This window comes from Betta splendens, chromosome 6, assembly GCF_900634795.4.
Source record: "Betta splendens chromosome 6, fBetSpl5.4, whole genome shotgun sequence".
Lineage (NCBI taxonomy): Eukaryota > Metazoa > Chordata > Actinopteri > Anabantiformes > Osphronemidae > Betta > Betta splendens.
In genome coordinates this window covers 3,529,501-3,552,851 of record NC_040886.2, presented here as the reverse complement: position 1 = coordinate 3,552,851, position 23,351 = coordinate 3,529,501, and the positions used below count along the sequence as shown (strand labels likewise).

The 23,351-nt window shown below is 44.8% G+C and overlaps 1 protein-coding gene across 2 annotated transcripts in view; it reads right to left on the bottom strand.

The window, feature by feature from the left end:
- Nucleotides 1–23,351, bottom strand: part of necab2 (N-terminal EF-hand calcium binding protein 2) — a 72,758-nt gene that overhangs the window by 47,301 nt on the left and 2,106 nt on the right. For both annotated transcript variants that reach the window (XM_029152848.3, XM_029152847.2), the window contains exons 2-3: nucleotides 21,035–21,059; nucleotides 1,583–1,691 (exon numbers count right to left, since the gene is read on the bottom strand). In XM_029152848.3, the coding sequence (XP_029008681.1) occupies nucleotides 1,583–1,691; nucleotides 21,035–21,059 (134 nt within the window). The remainder of the gene's footprint in view (nucleotides 1–1,582; nucleotides 1,692–21,034; nucleotides 21,060–23,351) is intronic.

The window sequence follows — 23,351 nt, the reverse complement described above, 5'->3', positions numbered from 1 at the left end:
TGTGAACCTTGGTGATGTACTTATTCATCTATTATAGATGATTATAGATGACTCCACAGTGGTCTGGGGGTTGTTCTACAGTGAATGGCCTTCTTCAGCCCACTTACTGTACATGTACAGTATACAGTATACCGGTCATGTGGCCACTAATGATATTGATTGTGTGCTCCTCAAGATGACATCATCTACTGTCCTGGATGATGTGATAGGGATGTGAACTCACTAGAAGCAGTAAGTTGTGGTTCTTCAATATGTGTTACTAATTAGAGGCCTTAAATTGAACTTTTATAAAATATTTCCAGTACTGTTTCTGTTGAGGAAGCACATATGTACAACCACAGAGAGGATTCAAGACAGTAGGAGGCTGACGACAGGACTGAGTGACAGATAGAGGGAGAGTGACGGGATAGATGTGACGGAAACAAGATTAGCCCGGCACAAACAGGAATCTCAGAACAGACACTGATATGGGAAGAAAGCTGGAGCTGGGAACAAAGCGAGGAGGACAGCGCTCAGTCTCTGTATGCTCCATCCCGCCCCCCCATCCATCAACTTCCTGCTTCAACAGGAAATGCTTACGCCGTCATTTCTGTTTTTACTCAAACCAATCAATAACCTTATCTGCTGTCACATGATAATGCTGAGGCCTGGCGCGCGGCTGCCAGGTCCACTTAACTCTAATGAGCCGAACCTGCGCTGGATACGATTTATAAAGCGAGACGCAGCGTCACAGACGGCGGCGATTGTGTGGCCCATTTACAAACAGAACAGAAAAGCAAAAAAGGCCCCACTAATGGCAGAGTCTGCTGGAGGATTTATATATTGAACTTAATTCAATTCTGCGACAGCCATAAAGGTCAGCTTTTGTTCTGCTTGGTTTCATTTGATTCAAAGCTCTCCAGCATGTGAAGGCTGTGTAAATGAATGGCGTCGGCCCTTTCTGATTGCTCAGGTCGCACTGTGTCAGCACACTTCTTCTGATTGCAGGCGGGATGAGCTGATTGGCTGATTATAAAGGGTCAATAAATTGATTTAATGGGAGCCAATCAAAACAGAAGGTCCTCGGGGGAAGCAGCTGCAGAGAGGCTGGTGTCCTGGAGGACCAGGTTGATTAAAGCAAAAATAAAAAACAAGGGAGCAAAAGAAAGAGGGAGATTTTTTATTCATATAATGAGCGTGTACGTTTTTGTTTTATTTTTTCTTGAATAGTTTAATAGTAGGAAAATAGTAGGAAAAATAATAATAAAGAAAGAATTCTTTATTATTATTTTTCCTACTATTTAAAATAATAATAAAGAAAGAATTCTTTATTATTATTTTTCCTACTATTTCTATTCTACTTTGATCACCTATTTTGCATTTGAGCCTTTTTTACTGTGAAAGCGTTGATTGATTTGATTCAAAACTAGGATGAACCTTTCCTGAGCATCCACTAACGCAAAAATAAAGCATGACACCAAATCTATCCTCTTGTTCACAAACGATCACAAACCAAAGCCGCAGAGCAACGAGCCGATGCACAGTATGCATGACGATGATTTATCTCCACACAGCCGTGCCCTGGTGGCGCAGCAGCTCTAACCTGGTGTTATCAGAGTCGATGGTGTGAAACAGCTTCTCCAGCTCCTCCTCGTTCAGCGTTCCATCTGAGAAGAAAGCCTGGAACTCATCCAGAGACAGCTTCCCGTCATCTGCAGGAAACACACACACACACATATTCACTGCGAAACGGTTTCTTTCTAATAGTGTGTGTGTGTGTGTGTGTGTGTGTGTGTGTGTGTGTGTGTGTGTGTGTGGCATCATATTATTTGACATTTCATGGTTTTGTGAGAACCAGTCTGAATATATTAATGGCCATAATGTCTTGTTATGACGTATAACAATGATATAATGGTGATATAAAGAGTAGTTTGGAAATACTGATGTGACTGATATTCCTTATGGAGCATGAAACACATGCAGGAGACACCTCAGACCTATTTAAATAGTATGTTGTATGTTATAGTTACTAGTACTTCTACTACTATTAACACTTGAAGACTGTCAGAGACCCTGTAACCTAGTCATAAACAGTCTCAAAGCCAAGGCTGACCGTGTCTAGTAAAATTATCAGAATTTCCTGATTTATATTATTTCACACTTAGCTAAAATAACCTTCAAGGTTTCCTAAGAATCTCACAAAGCCAGAGTTTCTGCTTCTAATGTGTAAAATCATGACATACTGTACAGTACTATACAATATAATCAATATTAAGCCTTCTCCTGCTGTTCAGATTTATTTCTACAATTTATTCGACACATCTTCGGTACAACTTGTTTTTGTGTGTTGGCCACAAGCGACTAAAAACAAGACGACAAAAAATCACACAGATCCCACCTTTATTTCAGTCTGACCAGGAGATGGCCTCTGGTTACTATCGCAGTCTCTGTTGGACCTGAGGTTTGCTTGTATTGTATTTTAAATAAGGTTTAATGCAAAGGATTATGATTGTAATATAAATCCAGCGCTTTAATAACAGACGGCTCTTTGTGGCTTTTTCCCACCCTACTAAACACACACACACACACACACACACACACACACACACACACACACACACACACACACACACACACACACACACACACACACACACACACACACACACACACACAGAGCAGATCTTGCCTTCAGTGCTCTCTCCAGCTGCTGTGAAATCAATCCAACGCGCTTTAGTCTGCTACAAACCTTTAGCTCTGTCTGTCTCGGCACTTTGGTGGGAGCACAATGCCGATTATGTTTCAGAACCTTCGGGCCTTTTGGGAAGCATTGATCGCTCCGTGAGCTGCAGCGATGCTGACTTTCTGCTTGTTACGTAACTTTCCCTTCTGATGCCAAGGCAGCGTGTAACGTGGTGCAACAACCTGCGTGTGTAGCGGCTGGATGTTAGCATGGCTGCACATAGCAGCGAGCTAATCCATGCTAATCGCTTAGTTCAGGTGAGACGTTCACAGCTCTGCGAACACTCACGCCTAAGCCTTGATCCAACCATAAAAATGTCTGAGTCCACTTTGTGTATTGATTCCTCTTTGCAGAGTCTTTCATGACTGCGGAACACTGCCTTTTAAGCTTTATTACTTTTTATAACTTCACTTTATTACATTTAGAAAAAGGAGACACTTATAAGCCTCATCTGCCTCTTTGTCTGGTTTCTCTCTGCTTTATGGCAGTTATTCAGTGCTTCCATTGGAGAAATAACAGAATTTGCAGTATGGCTGTGAAGCCCTGTACGTGTGGATTCATCTGGCCCGCTGTGATGCTGTGCTGTAGTTACACATTACTGCCAACATGTGTTTGCGCTGTGTAACTGAGTGTGGCGTCGTGGCCTGGTGGCTCTGCATCAGGAGTGGTTATTCATGACTTTAACTGCATTCTCTCGCCGCTTGCCAGTGTGCCTGACTGTCTCACCGCATGATGCGGCACCACATATCAAATATTAATTCCGCCCTCAAAGTGCGCTCGTCCTTGAGTGTAGCTGACTGGATGCAGCAGGTTGAGCTATGGGACGGCTGCAGAGCGCTGGGGGGGGCACGGGGGCAGGACCACTGCAGCCCGATGCAAAGGTGCTCTGCTCGTTAAACAGACCCTCTGCCCCATCTCAGCTACAGCATAAAGTCCATCAATTCTATTCATCGTCACTGTCCCTACTTTACTGTACTCTGCTGCTATTTATTGTGCCTCGTTTGTAAGAGTCAGCAGTGAGGCTGAAAGACTGGCAGAGATGGAGAGCTGCACTCCCATTCCTCACAGGACATAAGTCTTGGAGTTTTAGAAACAATCTAAAAAGCCGCCACCGAACTTGCAGACCCCGGTGCCCCGTTCGCCTCCTCCGCTCGCGTCATCCCCGTCTCCTCATTAGCCTCTCCATCGCTTTCATCCCTCCGCCCGATGGAGACGCTCTCAGTCATTGTTCCACGTTGGATTCGGCCGCACACGCAAGAAAACACCTTCACCAACTGCTTCCTTTTATGACGCTTGGCATCACCTCTCCTCCACTGAGAGGCGCGTTTGTCTGAGGCCCACTTCTGAAACGGACCCCATCTTGTGCCCCCCCCACACACACACACACCCCGGCATGACGGGGCTCAACTTTTTATTCCGACTCTGTGGCCGTGACTGTTTCTAACCCTCCCTTCTCTGGTGCAGCAGTGAAGCAGAGGCACTGGGGTTTAACTTGGTGGTGACCCAATTTACTGCATGCAGCCAGCTAGCCAGCAAACGCACGGCAGCTCCATCCACACGGTCGAATCATCACACACACCGTTTAGCGAAATCTCAGACTTATTACGTCTCTGGCGTCTCATCAGTCTCATCCGGCTTCTGACCAGCATCTGTGGACCTTAGCGGCTGGTGTTTTATGGCAGTTTCCAGCCTGTCCCACTGTTTCCTCACTGACCGCATACTGTAGCGTTGGTCATGTAACAGGCATGTCTGCACTGCACAATGTGCATTGGCCCTATTTTCTAAAATTGCCATTATTCTGCTGTCTGCAATGGTCAATGGAAGAAATAGCTGGCACATTAAAAGGTTTCCTAGCAGCAGGTAGAAAAGGTGGCAGTTCAGACAGAACAACAAATTAGATGCATAAAGAGGAATGTGAAATAAATTGTGTTTTTAAAGTTTATACGTCGCATACACACTCATAGGTCCACCCGCACCTTTAATCAACGCTAGGAACACAATCATGTAACCTTCAACAGCGCATGGTTTAAAGGGCACAAACTGCAAAATACATCTGAACGGAAAATGGCCTCTACTTATAGAACTCATATACTCATATAATACTTTTGTACGTTGTAGATACTAAAAGTATTTATTTATGATCCAACTAATCAGACACAAACACACTAGCAGAGCTGCCTTCATGCTTGTGAAACAAAAGTTATTTCACACCTTCTTTCATTTAATACTATGTTAATATCACAGACTTCCAGTATTTTTTATTTTCTACCTTCTGTTGAATTACAATATTTAAATTCATGAATAAACAAAGTAGAAATGAAAAACACAACGACAGTAACAGTTCTCTGAAAAGCTGTCTGAGAAAAGACTAATTAGTTTCTTCATGCTATGAAGTGTAGTGTATGTGTTGGCACATTGTTCTGAAACTGGTCTGTGGACAGTGTTTCTGCTCGGTACTGAGTGGGTGTGACATCCAGTTCTTCCTCTGTTAGAGCGGTGGCCACGGCTCAGGATCTGCACCGTGTGAGAGAAGCAGCTCTACGTCTTCTCTTTGCGTGAGGCCCTCGGGCCCAAACAAGTCTAAGTCAGCAGCATCTCAGAAACAGGGGGCACTAAAAGTTTACTCTATGTGTTTGAAGCACAGGGCGTTTAATGACGCAAATCATCGCCCGTAGCCAACAGATGTAGGAACACGCGGGGTCCGTTTGACCGAACAGATGAGTCTCTAAGGCAAAAGGGAAGACGCGTGTTCCATCACATCCTGGTGCTGTAGCATCAGCATCCCCACAGTTACTGCATCTCCCCCTGAAGCCGCTGTTGACGTGACCGTATTCATCCCACCTCCTCAGATAAACTCGATTACCTGTTGAGACTCTTCATTTCATTCTGCTAATCTAATAGTATGAAGATTAAACTAAGTCAATTACACTTGTTTCTACACGTGTCATATTATATTCATGAGGACAATCTGTCTCCTGAATAAACCATAAATAAACAACTGCATGTTTTACATGCGGTTCATATAAACTGCTGCGACAGACGCTGATCCAGAATAATTGAAACCCTGCTTGGTTTCCTTGCGGTGTCGAGGGGTTGTCCATCAGCCTGAGGAGGACTCATAAACAGGACCACACTTTCACAAGTCTTTCACTTCATGAGCAGGTCTCCAACCAAAGCCCCTCTTTGTTCAGCCAATCATAGAAGGCGGGTCTACAGGACGTCTGCTGTCGCAAATTACAGGCCAAGGAGGCAGCGCGTCGTTCCCACGCTGATGCTGGAAAACTGATTCTGGAGAATTTCCAAACTTGATTCACCCTTTGTAAACACTGTCTGCTTCCAGTGAGCCTGACTGATTTCATCAGGCACAGAAATCAGAATCTATCACTCTGTCCACAGAAATCACTCAAGTTTCGCTGCAATCACTTGATTTCTTTGAATGAATAAAGGGCTGATTTGAAATTGTTTTTTGTCCGTAAACTTTTACTTCATGTCATAGAACATAAACCACATTGCTCTGCCTAAAGTTGTTATTGACCACCAGCAGCATACACTGTGACAGAGACACTCAATACAGCCAATACAGTAGGTTAAGGCCCAGTGTGGCTGAGGTTACACGCTGGATGTGGTGCCTCCCTCCACTCTAGTTGTCTTTCACAGCACATCTACTCTTTTTATTAGCTGCGTGTTCACCACATTACGTCCATTCATTAAAGGAGCATCCAAACCAGTAGGGAGGCCTACGTTGGCTGGAATGTTGCCAGTGGGGGCAGGAAGTCTCCTGGACTCTCAGTGGCGTGAAGGGGTTGAGGGTGAGGATGAGGGTTTTCCAGTACTGCTGCAGAGCAGATACAGTAGGAAGCGAGGGCATGGTCACAGTGGTGGACCTGCTTTTCTCACTGCAGACTAAAGAGAAGCAATTAGCACTTCCTTCTTCCTGCTGGGCTCCACATCCTGCACACAGTAGCAAATGCACCGAGGAGGAGGAGTAGGAGGAGGAGGAGGATGAGCCTGCCTTCACTGCACTTTCCTCCTCCACATATCTGAGGCTCACTTGTACAACCTGTCTCTGCATGTTATGCATTATTGTATTGCTTCTATTTTTAAAGTCTATTTTTCAGTCTCCAGTCGCTCCTCTCTCTCTCTCTTGGCCCTTCTTGCTGTTTAACATTATTTTTGGGGCGCTACATGATGAGTTGTCATAGCAACGAGAAGAGGGAACTTTCAGTCTCAGGATATCGTGGTTTGTCTTCATATACGACATTAAATACACCCTCTCTCTCTCGTTCCTTTGTTGCTGCTGACAGAGGTAAAGAGGTGATAAGTTATCCAAAAAGAAGAGAAGATACCAGCGCAAAGGAACAAAGGAGGCGATACAAGGTTGTTAAATTAATAAAGAGTGAGAGAAAGGAAAAGATTAGGAGGACAAGTAAAGTTGGAAGAGAAATGGGGCACAGTGTGTGTGTGTGTGTGTGTGTGTGTGTGTGTGTGTGTGTGTGTGTGTGTGTGTGTGTGTGTGTGTGTGTGTGTGTGTGTGTGTGTGTGTGTGTGTGTGTGGTGTGTGTGTGTGTGGCTGCCCCAGTAAGCTGTTTCATCTGATAGATGAGGGACAGGAGTGATTCTCACTGAGCTGTCAGCTCTTGTGCTTCTTCCTCCTCCATCATTGCAGGCCACACACACACACACACACACACACACACACACACACACACACACACACACACACACACACACACACACACACACACACACACACACACAGTAACAATATTTTGCTTCCTACTTTGCGCGTCCAGCTGTTAACTCTGCTTCCTGAGTAAGACACCAGTTTCTTTTGATTGAAACCAGAACTGCCAGATCTCGTCAGTCTGGCGACTCACTGGAGTTGGTTCACATGTTTTATACTGCAGTATCTGTGGCAGCTGCTGTTGGTGTAAGGTTCTGCTCTGCGACACGCTTCTCTCGGTTTTACAGCATTTTTTGCACATTAGTGATAGAAACAAAATGTGGTTCTACAGTTCTACACGATTCTTTTCACTTTTACTTGACTATTGGACTATTGAACACCTCACTCTGCTCCAGTTTGCTCTTTAGTTTGCCAAAGAGCAGCCCAATGTTATTCCACTTAAAGCAATCACACCAAAGGTTTTACATCTATCCAGCTAAAATTCATCCACTTTGCTTAAGTGCAAACAACAACAACATGAATAATAATGATGATGTAAATTGACTTTGCTTTGCATTTTAAAGCGTGCTGTTGATCATCTGAGCTGTACAAGTATTTGAAAGGTCTGACAGAGAGAATTGAAGGAAAGCAGCTCACAGAAGCATTTGTATGTGTTTATAATCTAACTCTGACCAAATGAGCAGCATATCAAAGTGTTGGATGTCTACTGAGGAATATTCATCTTGAGCCTCTGCAAATAAACTTGAAAATGAATGAAGCGCAATGGAAATCAATCCAGGCCGCTTTCAATAGTGGTCAGCAGGAACGCCGGCGCATGACGAATAGCACTATACATTTTAGGCACCTTGACAGCTCCGACAACAGGCCATAATATCTGTCATGTTTTAATGCACCCCTCCAGCACGGAGACACTGAGCGCTGAGGATCACCAGTGTTAAAGCCAGCAGAAGGAGCGGTTCAGGAAAAGCATGGCACCAAGCAGCAGCTCTGTGAGCAGCTTCTACTGTAATTCTTAATAAAAACACTAATGAAGGTCATAATTTGCCTTGATGAGCAGGATATGACGCTCTTCTGCCGTCTCCTGTGACAAACGTCTCCCTGGTGTAAACAGTCCTCTGTGCGTCTGCGTGGATGAAGAGATGAGCCACAGTCGACGCTCATCAGTCACTCTTATCTATTTTCTGTCTCAGCGGAGAGCGGAATGATATGTAATCATCATCAGTCTGCTGGATGAACAAAATAATGTTGTTAGAGGCGTGCGGCTGCACCGAGCGTGAGCCGTGTAACGCTGAGTGGGGTTTATACTGGGGGGGGGGTTAATCCTGGATGATGGCAGATAATAGCAGCGTGTCAGGCTGATCAGGTGCCGCCCGCCATCCCAGCACCTCTGACGGTCTCTGCTGCTGCAGCCCGCCCTCGGGGGAGCCCTCATTTGCACAAAAGGTGTTTTATGGCTCCTGTTACAGGCAGATACGCTGCTTCACCAGCCGGTAATTGACTGCCGATGCCCACATCGCTGCTCTTTTAATGCGCCGTGATGGTGTTTAATGGCAGATAATAGAGCATCAGCGGCCTGAACGAGCCCGGTTCTGCGGCTGGTGTGGGGCCTCTGCGTTGTTAATGTTATCTCCCAGGCCGCGGGGCCTGTGCAGGTTAACAACCAGGTCGGGGAGCGTGTCAACGTGCTGTTAATGCCCGAACAGATTTGTTCTCACAACGAGCGTCAACAGTTTCTTTATCGGACTAAAGAGCTCACTGCAGTGGAAACATCATTGTTTTTCTGTCTGTTCGGCTTCATTTCATCTGCCACTATACAATAAATAAGAAACGTTCCGCTTTGCAAAAGTTGTTTGTTTTGTGCGTTCACCGTGTTAATCTGTCCACAGACAAACGGCGCCTGCCTCTCTAGCTCGGAGCTGCTCCATCAGCTCTAACCAGGTGCAGTAGCTCAACATTAACATACTAGAATGAAGCTCAAGGTTCAATGAGGAATTTTCTGCATCTTTTTACATCCACACATATAAATAAGGGAACTGGCTTTCTGTTTTAGTGGGCAGGTGCTGTTATTGTCTTCCAATTATGGACTTTATAGCCTCATTCGCTTATGCCTGACTCTACTCAGCGTTTAACATTCCTCCTTCTTTGTTTGCCCTTGTTAGTTTTGGTATCCTGTTCATCACAGGTTTGTAATTCTTATTATCTACTGTTTGTCTTTGAAATCATTTGTAGTTTGTTAGTTCATAGGTCTGTGCATTTGTGTCCTCAACTTGTTAGTTTGTATAGAGAAACTTAATTAGCTTCAAGGTGTTTCTGCAAACACAAACTAATGTCATCACTAGTCAGCCACTGCCCTCATTACACAGAGTGTCCTCATTAACAGCTGCAGCTCCTCACTATAACAGCCCAGGCCTCGGTTCAGGCGTGTCACCACAGTAAGCAGGTATTTGGGGCGACAGTAAACGCCCCACAGCTACTACAATTATGCTGAACTGCGCTCGTACCTGTTGACACAACTTCTGCAGCGCAGTGATTAATAGAGCTGCAGACACACTTGACAGGTAGAAAAAATGCTGAAGAGTGAAGAATGTATCTGAGAGGAAAAGACAGGTGTGTGTGTGTGTGTGTGTGTGTGTGTGTGTGTGTGCGTGTGTGTCTGTGTGTTGGCGTGTGTGTGTGTGTGTTTGTTTGTAATTAATAATCTTCTTCCCTCTAGACTTGTCGCCATCTGTTTTCCATCTCTCCCATCCTTTCCTTCCTTCTATCAGCTCCCTTCTTCCTCACACTGACCATGAACAGACTGCTAATACAAACGGTCACTCCGTTCTCCATGTCTCTCTTTCTCTGGACCTGAGCTCTCCTACACAGTCTCTGGAGGGTTTGTTTATGGCAAAGTTTGATGCTTGCTACTACATGGTGTGTACCAGCTCTGGTAGTATAAGATGTTTTGATGTGGACATGTGCCAGACTGACTAACTGAGCTGGACCCTGCTGAATCATGGGCGGTAAAATCAGTTAAAGTGGACAGTACAGTATAATAAACTAGTTCCAACCCACTAGGTTTGTTGTACATATTGGCACATTAATGCAGGAGGAACATGCTTGTGTTCTTCTGGGTCTTTCTGGAAACGTGTGGAGCTCAGTGGTGGGAGGTGGTGGTCCAGCATTACTCTTATAGCTTGGAGTTCTTAGAGCCACAGTTAACACACTAGAGCGGGAAATGAGGTAGATTCAACTCAGGGAATCATCTTGCTAACCTGTTACTGTCTGACCAATGAGTTTACCTTTTGGAGTGGCAGGAAAAGCCAGTGGTCTCTGGCCCTTTAATCATCTCTGTAGAAATTGTAGCAGTTGAGTCTTTACTGTATGTGTACTACTGTACAGCTGTGTAAAGGTGCCACCTACACTCTTTAATGAGATGTAACGAGGTGGACTACTTGTTTTGGGTCAGAACCTTCTCCTAAAGCCGGTTGGTGGTCCCAGTACAAGCGCCTGTTGATAAGAGCACCGGGTTGTGCACGGGATTACAGATAGCTGGAGATCGTAGCGTTGTGTTCGGTTTGTGTTTGGGCCGAGGTACGTTGCCAGGGAAAGCCTAGTTCTCTAGTCTAGTTATCTGGGTTGATTGAATTAGCGATCTGGAAGACTAGGAAGGAACACACCTGGGACCAGGGGTCTATTGACCGTACAAATGATGAGTGGTTGTGAGCAGCTCGACTTAATAAGAGTTTGGGTTTTAGAAACTGACTAAAACTGTGGAGATTTTTCAGCATCTGTAATTTTTTTTTATCTTTATGATATTGTTTTGTATTGTGTTTTTTGTGTTGTTACATAAAATGCTACATTTAATTTCCGTCATCACTAGAACAAGGTTTGTTTTCTGAATAATGAAAAAAAAATCTCTCTCTCTCACTCCTTTTCTCTCTCTCTCTCTCTCTCTCTCTCTCTCTCTCTCTCTCTCTCTCCCTCTCTCTTTCTCTCTCTCTCTCATGGAGTGAATCAAGCAGAAAGATGGATAAAAGTTTGCCTTTATTTGCTTCCAGTCGTCGAATGAAGGGTGAGAGGCTCTGGGTCACAGGACTAACGTCACTCACACACACACACACACACACACACACACACACACACACACACACACACACACACACACACACACACACACACACACACACACACACACACACACAGCTGCTGGTAGCCTTCAGTAAATTTCACAGGCAGCTTGACAGATACGCAGTCTCATAATAAATACAATAATGTTGCAGCCAGTTTTCTGTAAGACGTTCTCTTGGTTCTATTGAAGTCTGAGACTTAACAGTGACAGGAGCTGTGCCAGGATGTAATGTGAAATATATTAGGATGCTTCAGCATGGATCAGACCTCCTGCACAGCAGGGCTTCGTCTTATTAACCAGCCCTATGTTACTGTTTTGATAAATCTGCCTGTCAGGAAGGAGACTGTGGCACCATCACCTTTACACAGTTCAACACTTGCAGTGACACAGTCTATTTTGGCCGTTGAGCCTGCAACCAGCAGCAGAAGATGAAGCATATGGACCAAACTGTTGTGACTGAATTTATATGAGCTGTTAATATCAGCTGCCATGGAATTCCCTTCCCCTGACAAGTCTCACTGTTTTTCATCTTGGCAGCAGGACACATTTCTTAGTGGAGCCGAATGTCGTCTGTGATTGAAGCGAACACGAGGAACGTCAGGTGGTGGCATTGTTCTAAAATTAGATCTACTGTATTTTATGTTTTGTGGTGTGAAATAATTCATGAGTGAAATAATTGAAACCTATTTCTTTTATTTGTGTACTTCTTCATTTAGGGTCACTGTAGACTGGGGGCCTTGGCTTGAAGATGCAGCAGAGGAACAAAACAGGCTGCCAACATACAAAGCCAACGTCTGATTAAACTCTTCAACCTCGAGGAACCGCTCCTGGTTTTGCACCCATCTCATTCTCGCTGTGCGGTGACGTTACCCACTGAACACTTCAGCGGCAGCGGGGGCTGCGAGACAATTCCGACGTGAGGTGGGCGCACGTCTGTTGGTAACAGATGCTGTACTAGAGCCCAGCTGTGTGGCGAATATTAAATGTAAGTTGACAGTAAATCAGCGAGGTGTGTCGGTAATACGGGAGCAGCTGTGACGTGAGTGCAGGTGTGAAGGGAAAGAAATGGATAAAAAAACATCAGCATCATCATTTCACTCAAATCTGTTTGACTGCTATACAAAATCTCTTGTCGAACCATATATACATCTTGGGTAGAGCGATGTCCCAACCGGACCAGAACGCCCCAAAGGGAATCTGTTCAGTGTGTTCTCTGGTTGTTGTTGAACTGAAGGACAAGATCTTACCCAACGTTGGGGACGACACTGATTATTAAGAGAAATTTTTCAAAGAGATGTAAGAAGGGTGGGGGGTTAAATTTGGTGTCATGGAAACAGCAGCCCATGAGGCCTCATTGGAGGAGAGCGGAGGGATGCTGTAACCAGGGGCAACTGGGTGGTAACTAGGGTAACTGTATCCTTGATCTCAGCGGAGGTAAACTGCTTGGTTCAGTGCTTTCTAACCTGCCGTTGTACTAGCGCCTGGCTCGTTGAGCGCTAGCTGCCACGTGCGTTCCATAAACTTTAAGCGCTGATCCGCAGGTTTGGGTCGCTACTTGTTTATTAAGCTTTTTAAACAGAGCAGCTGATACAAAGCAAATTGTAGAGACACTAATGAATGATGTCGCTGCTTGAAGCGACTGCTTGACTTACCTAAGAGACCTTTAGGCTGAGCTGGATGTGGAGTCAGACACGACCGCAGAGTTGATTATGTGGCATGTAAATGTCATGTGTCGCATGCCCCTGATGCTTTCTGGCTCACAGCAGACCCCCAGTCCTGCGGTAACACACACGGCGTGCACACACACTAATCAAAGCACACACAAGCTGCTCTGAGTGGCAGCTCCCAACCGCTGCTCATTAAGGCAGAGAAGGCCAGGAATTAGCCGCCGCTGCCAGATTCTCTCTTGATACGAAGCTGGTGGAGGAGCCAACAGTGAGCAGCATTACCTCTGATAATCAAGACCGTCAGTAATCAGCTACAGCTGCGCTCGCCATGGAGACCCTGACACCTTTTGACGCTGTAGCGCCTTGCTGTAGTAGTGAGGCAGATACTTCCTCTGCTACTAAGAGTGCAGTGCAGTACTGTCAGAAATACTGGAACACGTCTACTTATTGTCACAAACACCACAAAGACTGTGTAACATTAACTCTGGAAGCTAGTTGTGAGTCCAAACCCAGTTCCACTGATTCCAAAATGACTCTGAGGGGGAAGGTACAGGATATAGATATGTGACCTACACTCAAAAAAGAAATCATGCCTAAAACTTGGACTTTATGTAATTATGTTACATGTACATTTTCCATGTAATGTTATCACTTTATGTCATAAATACAAAGAGGTGAGATTTGATGCAATGTCTATTAGTCAGGTTATACCATCACATACCTAATGTACAGGTAAAGAGCAATTTCTTATGAACTTCATATTAACTTTAACTATTTCATCAGTTTATGGTGAAATAATGGCATGAAAGATCATTGATTGACTTGAGTTCTCTGCTTCCCTCACTGGTTGTAGAAAGGAGTTAGTGTGAAGTTTGGGACTGTTATAAAACATTTATAATATTTCTAAAACATGTACATAAATATAAGTATAAATAAGGTTGGTTGGTTATACTGTACAGTTAATACTTCATTGCTATTGTTAAAAGTGTGGGGTTGTGTTCTAAGCCCCACCTGACCCAATCACTGGTGGTAATGTGTTCAGAACATGCTGCAGCTCTGATCCCAGCACTGTTGGTTCAGATCCTTAGGGGGACGGTGGTGTGTGCATGTTTGTATGTGCTAATCCTCTTGTCTTGAGTTGAAGTAATAATGATGCCAGCACCTACGTATCGACCTGTTTCTGTTACAAAATGCACAGCCACTACACACACTGGGCGGCTACTGGGTTCGACAGTCCAAACTAGAAAATAGAGAAGTTATTACAGCTTTACTAGGGCTGGACTTAACACAGGCAGACGCCAGATACAGGGATACAGTGTGTTATTTAATTAGGACTACGGACAAAAACACAGACATGTCAAACAATGAAATCTCACAAAGGAAATATGACTGAAGGTGCACTGACCAAAAGTCATTGCTCAGGCAGGAAAGACTCACAATAGGCAGCAAGAGACTGAAATTCACAGACAGGAAGAACAAACTCAAAATCCAAATGAACCAGAACTAGAAGAACTAGAACTAGAACTAGAAGCTAACGAAGCCGGCGTGACTGACTAAGAAACGGCAACAAGAGATCACATGACCAAAGTAACAAACTGATCACAGACTCTGCTCACTCTATAAAAGCTCCCATAATCAAATCGCAACTTAAGAGGCTCCAGTCTCTCAAAATTGTTTCATCACGTCAACACAACAGTGCTTAAATCATTGTAAAGTATTTCCCTGCAGCTTTTGCTTATTTACTGAGAGAGAAGCATCACATCACTGGTGAGCAGGTGTCTTTCAAAGTGCAACCCTCCAGCTCCGATAGAGAGTAGACCACATCTAATGACTGTTATAGGGGGAGCAGTCATACACAGAAACCTCACCACCAGGTCTTCACACTACGCTTCACACTGTATACTTTATCTATCGAAGACTCCTCCTGACTGTGACAGTCCAGGCCTCCAGCTGTTGGAGGTGCTGTTGTCTTTGTTCTGTCTGGTGTTTGTGGTGCGATGTCATTCCCTGTTTCGTTCTACTTCCATGCAATCAGGCTTAATACCAACACCTGCTGTGTAGCCTCTTATTTAAGGCCTTATTCCACACACTGCTTGGTCACAAAACCAAATGAGACATTAATGGGAAAACAGAAGTCAAAGTTGTGTTATTATTGTCAGGGGGAGGAATCAGTAGAGCACGTGGTGTGAGAAGAAGACCACCACTTGACCAGTTCGTCATGGTTGTTAACAGCCCATGCTGTCTGTCCTCTGTCTAAGGTTTGTGCTGCCATGTTACCATTTTGTCTGTCATGTCTCCTTATTGTGCTTTTTTCCATGTGATTTTTAGTTCAGGATTTCTGTTCTGACCCTTTGTCCTTCTTGCAGTGTTTCTTATTCTTCAGGTTCAGTCTGTGTCATGTGGTCCTTCCCTGCTGTGTTCGTCTGGCTGAGCTGAGTGGAGCTGGCCAGCGTTACGTCTAGTATTTGGTGTGTTTTCTGGTGTGTCAGGCCGGAGCTTCTGAGTTGAGTCTGGTGAGTTGAGCAGTTTTAGCTTCAGGAGCATCTCCGGCAGGTGCAGCCAGAGTGAAGAGCCCATTTGGAACACTGACGACTTCTGGATTGTATGGTTTTGTCTTTTTTCTTATATGACCGAGACATTTCAAGGTTTCTGTGTTAAGTGGTGGTTCAGGAATGACGGTCAACGTTCTGTAAGTCATTACAGGTTTTTACAGTAGTGTGAAAGCACCAAACAGTTTTCTGACCAATGTAATTCTTACATTCCATGGCAGGTGCATACTTTATCACAGTATTATGGGATGTCTTCATGTTTTCCTTTAAATGTTTTTTTTATGTATTTGTTGCTGAGTACAATGAAGAATAGTTGACTGTAGTTGAGTGATTAAATTTTGTCAGCGGGGTAAACATAGAGAATTACTTTCAAATGCGTGTGTGTGTACATTTTGCAGATATGTAATGAGAGCACATTTCTGATTACAATCAACGCAAGCCATCGCAGCGTTAAGAACCTCTCGTCTGAACCTACAACAACACTTGTATGTTGTCGTAGGTGTCTGGGAGCGAGGAAATGTGGTGGAAAAGGTCACGCTGATTAATCAATGATTGCCCGCCACACCTCTGCCCCTTCAAGCTTTTGCTCTGCTCCTGATGATTTGTTTAGCCACATAATTTAGGTGGCCTTTGGTCTCAATCTTTTCCCTTCTCCTGACATCAATCATCAGTCGAGGAGCCGCTTAACACCTGGGTGCAGGTTGATTTAAAGTCCTAGTGAACTTCGCGTTCAACTAGTAAAAAGGTTAAGGTGACTACATTAATTAAAGCTTAGTGGTGAGAGGACAAGGACCGATTACACAGGCATGAAGACAAAGTGGAGCATTTAGGAAGCGAGAGAAGAGCAGGAGGACAGAGCTGGAAAGGGAGGAGGAGAAGGACATGAAGGGAGACAGAAACATTAAAAATGGGGACGGACAGACGGGTGTTTGAGCTAAATGCCTGCTGATCCCATAGGAAGCGCAGCTTTGTTTCAGTAGTGCAGCCAAATGTGGATCAGTCCAAGATTCCTGCCATGAGAGCACTAAGACAGTTTGAGCTGCCTCCATGAAGAGGGAGGTGGAGGAGCGGAGGTGAGAGAAGAGAAACCACAAGAAACAGCGGTTAAATGAATGGAGCACCGATGGTTGATTGACAGAACCACAAGAAAGAAACAGCTGATGGATTCCTTCTTCTCTCTTTGAATCAGTTTGTAAAATAAAGGCGTCCGCTTCATGTGATCCTGCAGTTTTCATACGGTGTAAATACTTCTAGTAAGCGAAGAGAAAAGCAGGACTGATCCTGACCCAGCGAGGGCAAAAGCATCAGGTGAGCAGAACGTCTTCAAAGCTTCCAGCCTTTGATCCAGGACCGTGAACAAAGCTCTTCAGTCCTTCAGGCTGAAGGCGTCTGTGCAGGGTCCTCTTGTCTGCCTCCTGTCCATCATCTTCCCTTCCCTGAATTAGAGCTTATTGAGAATGAATTTTATTTCCTGGTTGTAGGTACGTATGGTTGGATGATCATTCTTTTTATAATTTTATGCAGATCTCCTAATTAAAGTAATTATGACTGTTTACTTCCTGCCACACTCGACATCGACAGTTGCTGGTTGTGAGACTGACTTCAGAACAGGAGAATTTAGCGTATTCAGTGAGTATTCAGAACGAGGCTTCATATCTGCTCCTCTGTTTTAATCAGTGCTGGAATCCAGAGCTGCACGCGGCAGACTGGATATGAGCGGAGTGTTCCAGCACCAGACCCACTTTTAATTAACTTGAAAACAACCAGCCTGCAGCCAACCGACTCCAAAACACTGATGCTACCGCAGAAGCCGTCTTTCTAGCAAGAAGGGCTTTGGCTTTTTCCTTATTGCTTCCGCGCTTCCTGTGAACAGGAACCGTGTAAACAACAGCACCGGCTAATCTCATGTTTTACAGAACGTTCCACTAAGAACGAAAAATTCCCATTCACGTGATTTTACTTCCAAACACAAGGGAAGTTTAGGGTGTGGAATGAACCTACGGGAAGGAGACACCTGTCCGAGCAGTGGACGCAGACCCAGATGCTTCCAGATGTGAGATGACGGCGCTAATCTCTGATTGCCTCAAAAAATTCCATTTGAATTATTTTTATTTCAACCCTTCCCTCTATTCTCTGCTCCTCCCCTGGTGTGTGCCACTCTGGGGCTTGTTAGCAGCAGTGTCAGTAATTAAAGTCTGCAAGTCATTAGACACACATGACATCATTCTGAGTGACTGGCTGTTGATCTGCGTCGTCTGTACAGCTAAATGTTTGACTGTTTTAAAGTCGGAACCTCTTTTCCAGAAACCGTTTGGCCATTTTAAAAAAAAGACACCATATGTGATAAAAGGTAAAAAGAAACGTAAAGCCACTTTACAGGCCTGACAAAAGCATCGATTCATCAGGAACAGCAGTTTACTGTAAAGAAAAATGGGTTTTACTGACATGAACTCTCAAAGGAATGAAAGCTGAAAACACCGGCATTATTAATGTATCAGGGAGGAGCTTTGTTTGGCCACACTGTAATGCTGTAATCCAGACAGGATGGATAAACAAACCTCCCTAAACGTCTGCTTTCTGTCTTTATGTCAAACACACTGATGATAATTAGCAGATGGCTAATGAGTCACACAGCATGAGGCGAGAAAAAAACCCAGCCTCCCGGTAACCGACGGCAACGCAGATCCAAAATGCCTGCGTGTGTCCCCGCCGCTCCCAGAACCCAACATGTGGCCGAGGCGGTTTGGCTTTGATTAAACGGATCCAGTGTGTGTGTGTGGCTCAGGTAGAGACCTGACACAGCCCTGATTCACCCACACTGCTGCTCCACTTATGTCACCTAATTATCTCCTGGGCTCGTTCTCACTTATACACTACAAACCATACAGAAGCGTCCATCAGAACGTCTGGAACCCACTTTTGTGTGGATTGCTTTCTTGTTGCAACACATTGCGATCCTCACCACAATATTAACGCCACCACACTGTGGTGCATTTATCAGTTTGGCCCAGTTTACTGTGTGTGTTACATCCCTGATGGTTCTGTGCTGTTCAACCGTCCCCACAGGGTTATTACTCATCTATCCATCACTTATACCGTTTGTCCTGTTAACTGTCACAGGAGGCAAAAGGGTCGACAGCCGCTCACGCTCACAATCACGCACTGACAAGTCTGCTTCACCAATTAACCTGCAGGTCCCTGGGTCAAGAACAGAAACCTACAGGGGAACAAGGGCATGCAGAAGATGCAAAGGGTTTAGGATCAATTACAGAATATATCAAAGTGAAACGGGAGCAATGTAACAGTTCAATTTTCCTGAAGAATCTTTTCTCTTTTCTCTTTTCGCAGATGTGGAAGCAGTGGACTGTGACATATTAGATGCTGCTGCAGGTGTGATGTGTAAACTAAGGGCTGTAAAACGATGCAAACAGTTGAGGGATCCACTGGTGATGGGGATGTACTAATTGGAAAGCACACACACACACACACACACACACACGCACGCACACACACACACATACACAGTGAATGTAAAAACAGAATTCAACCAATTAAATCTCAATTACTGCCCGTTGCTGAATGCACTCCTTCTCCTCGATGCTCATCTTTCTCTTTCTTCCTTCTTCCCTTTGCCTTTTAGACTCTGACACCTCCTGCATCTCCTTCTGTCAATCTCTCCCCCCCTGCACCATCTTTTCTTTTTTGAAAATTTCTTCTCTGATTGTTAGCATCTCCTCCCTCTCTCTCTCTCTCTCTCTCTCTCTCTCTCTCTCTCTCTCTCTCTCTCATTAAAACAGTTCCCCGCTCTCCTCCCAGGAGAGAGGAGGAGTATATAAATAGCTCTTCTTCAGCTTGTGCTTGGTGGTTCCTTCTTTTAGCCTGTGTTCCATACATCCAATGACTACGTTTCTCCATAATAACCATCTCAGCTTCTTCTCTTTGTTCCTCACAGGCTCTCACGCTTCCCTTTTCTTTTGCCTTGTGCTGTAGCTCCAATCTCCACCACACTTCTATGAGTCTGTTTAAAGGCAGCCTGCAGCTGTGGAGGTGGCGTCGAAACCACCACAGAGACATGAGGTTCAACTAAATCTGCGGGGTGATGGGGAACAAGCAGCTTCATCATCATTCAGCTGGTCGGTGTTGGAAAAAAAAATCTGTGTGAAATGAAACGGCACATTTTGGGCCTTAAGTGATGTTGTGTGTCTGAGCGATGGGTAATTAGGAAGATGTTGACAGTTGACGCCTGAGTCTGTTTTAAAGGCACAATAAACTCTCTGAATAAAGCAGAGATAAGAACATCTTCTGCATCAACGTTGTCAAATCATCTGTAAAATGTGTTTATGTTCACTTGTCTTCATTTTAGAATAGACAAATGGAATTTAGACAGTGTGTCTACAAACACACAGATAAGGAGACCAAGCTCAACAGATGACTGAGCAACAACTTAGCGCACCACAATAGTAGCACATTAATAGATATCTCCTCTGTTTAGGAACTGCAAAGGCAGAGAGAATAATCAATTCAGATAACAAAAAAAAACCTCCACATACACTCACTCTGGAAAAGCAAATGGCCATCTGGCTGCTATGAAAGCAAAGCTTTTTAGGCTGGTTTCCTCATTAGTTATGTTCTTTTTTTGTCACAGACGCAGTGACGGGATACGGGAGGGAGGAAAGCCTAAAGAGCAAGAACAGATATAAAGGGAAAGGATAAATAGGAAAATGTGGAGAGGATAAAAAGAAGAGGGAAATAGCAGAACATGACATGCCAGAGGCTAGAGACAAACTGCACACTGGCAATAGAAAGTTCCCCCTTGAAAACACTTTAATGCCCCAACATGCTAAAAATACAGCTCACTGCAGCAGCAGCAGCAGCAGCAGCAGGCAGACACAGTGTTCAGTAGTTTCCTGCTGAACCAAAGGCCTCAGAGACAATACATCTCTGTCTGTACTGAAACACATTCATCTGTCAACAGTCAAGTCAACAGGAGCGGAATATTTCTGGAAACTAAAGATGCTGACAGTCTAAAACACGTTTATGGTATCTGCGTCTGAGGCATTTGTTTAACATCCATCATATTGTGCAGCGACGTGGCCCCAGTCTAAAGTTTGTACATACTGTACTTACATGCGAATAGAGGTGATTCAGGGCCCGTGTATTGTAATAATAAAAACTTCCATTCATAATATCACCTACAGTAGGTTGACACTCTACGTCTGAACCATTTAAACTTCGACAATCTTTTATTTTTACAAAGAGACAAACATTTCTATAAATAAACATAGTCTTTAGTTTACTCACCATCTTTGTCAGCTCTTCTGAATATCTGCAAACACACAGTGAGACAGTGACGTTAGTACATGTGGTGGCAAAAAGAATTAATGCTTCATAGTAACAAAAAACAATTGGTTACGAAGTTGCAGAGGAGAATTTCCAAATGTCCTGTAATACAAATTGTGGCAGTTTGGCCCTCGAGCCATCAGACGTTTGTCTTGTGTACACTTGCTGCTGTTTCTTGTATTTAAGGACGTTCGACAGACTGGGCTCTCCTACTGGGAAATACTTAAAAATACACTAGACCAGCTCAGCAAGAAGATGAGGCCAGACTGACCAGACGAGAGGAGGACCTGAACGCACAACCCGCAAAATAATTCCATCCGTCCGTCCGTCCGTCCGTCCGTCCGTCCATCCATCCATCCATCCATCCATCCATCCATCCATCCATCCATCCATCCATCCATCCATCCATCCATCCATCCATCCATCCATCCATCCATCCATCCATCCATTTTCTACCGCTGTTTCCCGTTCAGGTCGCAGGGTGCTGGAGCCTATCCCAGCCTGCTGAGGGCGAGAGGGGGGGTACACCCTGAACAGGGCGCCAGTCTATTGCAGGGCCACACAGGGAGACAAACAACCATTCACCCACACTCTCACACCTACGGGCAATGGAGAGTAGCTAATTAATCTAATCGCATGTCTTTGGACCATGGGAGGAAGCCGGAGAACCCACAGAGAACCCACGCAGACACGGGGAGAACATAAAAACTCCCCACAGAAAGGCACCTGGGCCCCCGGGAATCGAACCCACGCTCTTGTGAGGCGACACAAGCCGGCACAAAAACTTATTAATGATGAACTGACTGAAATAGAGACGTACAGAGTGTAAGAAAACAAACCGACCAACTTGAAAAAAAAAGATGGAACAAAGACCAACACACAGGCAACCAGTAGAACCAAAGTCCCAGATGGGCAATGAGCAATGGTTAACAACGTGGTGAAAGCCCCCAAATACAAGACACATGGCAGTGGAGTAGTGAGCAGACAGGAAACAGGAACAGGAAGTGACCTCAAAAAAACCTGCAAACCCAAACACAAGATCGCCTCTGAAGGATTAACACACGAACAATGACGAATTATTGGCAGGAATGTCAGAAGTTTGAAATAAAGTCCAAACTCACAACTGTGCAAAATCAGGGCACAGCCCAATGTGTGACTCTGCCACTAAATCAGTACAAGCACGTTTATTTGGTTCTTCAGATGTGAAATTGGCTGTGATACTTGTGCCCTGAGAGTGTGTCTCCGTTTGTGTGTGAACAGCCCCACAAACCCAAAGACAGTGTGCACACATGAACCTCACCCCAGAGTTTGACCAAAGCCTTGTTATTTAAACTTAAAAATTATTTTGCAGATCGGTTCAAAAAGGCCTTTGCAGCAGTGACACTGGGCTCCAACCCACCGCCCCACAGCGCTCGCTGCTCACATGTGGTGCACTCATCCAACGCACCCTATGCACGTACGCAGGCTCCGCTTCGGGGAGAGATTCACCCCTCTTGGAATTGAGAGTGGCAGGTCTGGTGCTTTCATCACCGCCTTAGCCTGATGTGAGCGGTTTCTATTGACAACGGGAGGCAGAAGTCAAGCAGAACGACAAGGTGTGGAGGATGCAAAGGACGAAAGGAGCAGACAGGCCGTCAGACAGACGCACAGAGTTACTGTACATTACACGTGTTTGTTCTTTTTAATGGCTTCTTTAGCTGCTCATTGTGAAGAACACAACTGCCAGTCATTCATAGACACTCTGCTGGAGGAGATGTGAGATGTGAGTGGTACTAAGAGCTGAGATTTAGGAAGGACTCCATTAGCACATTATCCAGGCTGGATGTGAAAGTCTGACGCATGACGACTCTGATCCATCCTCCTCGAGAACAGACCTGGAGCTCAGTGTACGCTCAGGGCTTTATGAATGAATGAATGTCAAAGGAACAAGTATCTTTAAGTTTAAACTGTGAAATATGAACATGATGTTGGCATTATTTACTTTCAGAGGCAACACTGGCAACAGTTATCGTTGCTGTTCAGTTTCAAATCAGCCTGAGAATGGGTTTAATTACAATTAAAACTGTGTTTTTGGACAAGACAAACATGCACAGATGAGTCTATAGGTCTTCGCGCTCCATTTTAATGGCTCGAAAAACTGTAAGTGATGCATCAAGGCAGCAGCCGGAGCCGTCAGAACGGGCCAAAGTGAGAATCATTAACTCCTGAGGCGCGTTCCAGACGACAAGCTGCTCCACATTGTTCTGCTTCCCAGCTGCACCCTGGGGCGCACTCAGAG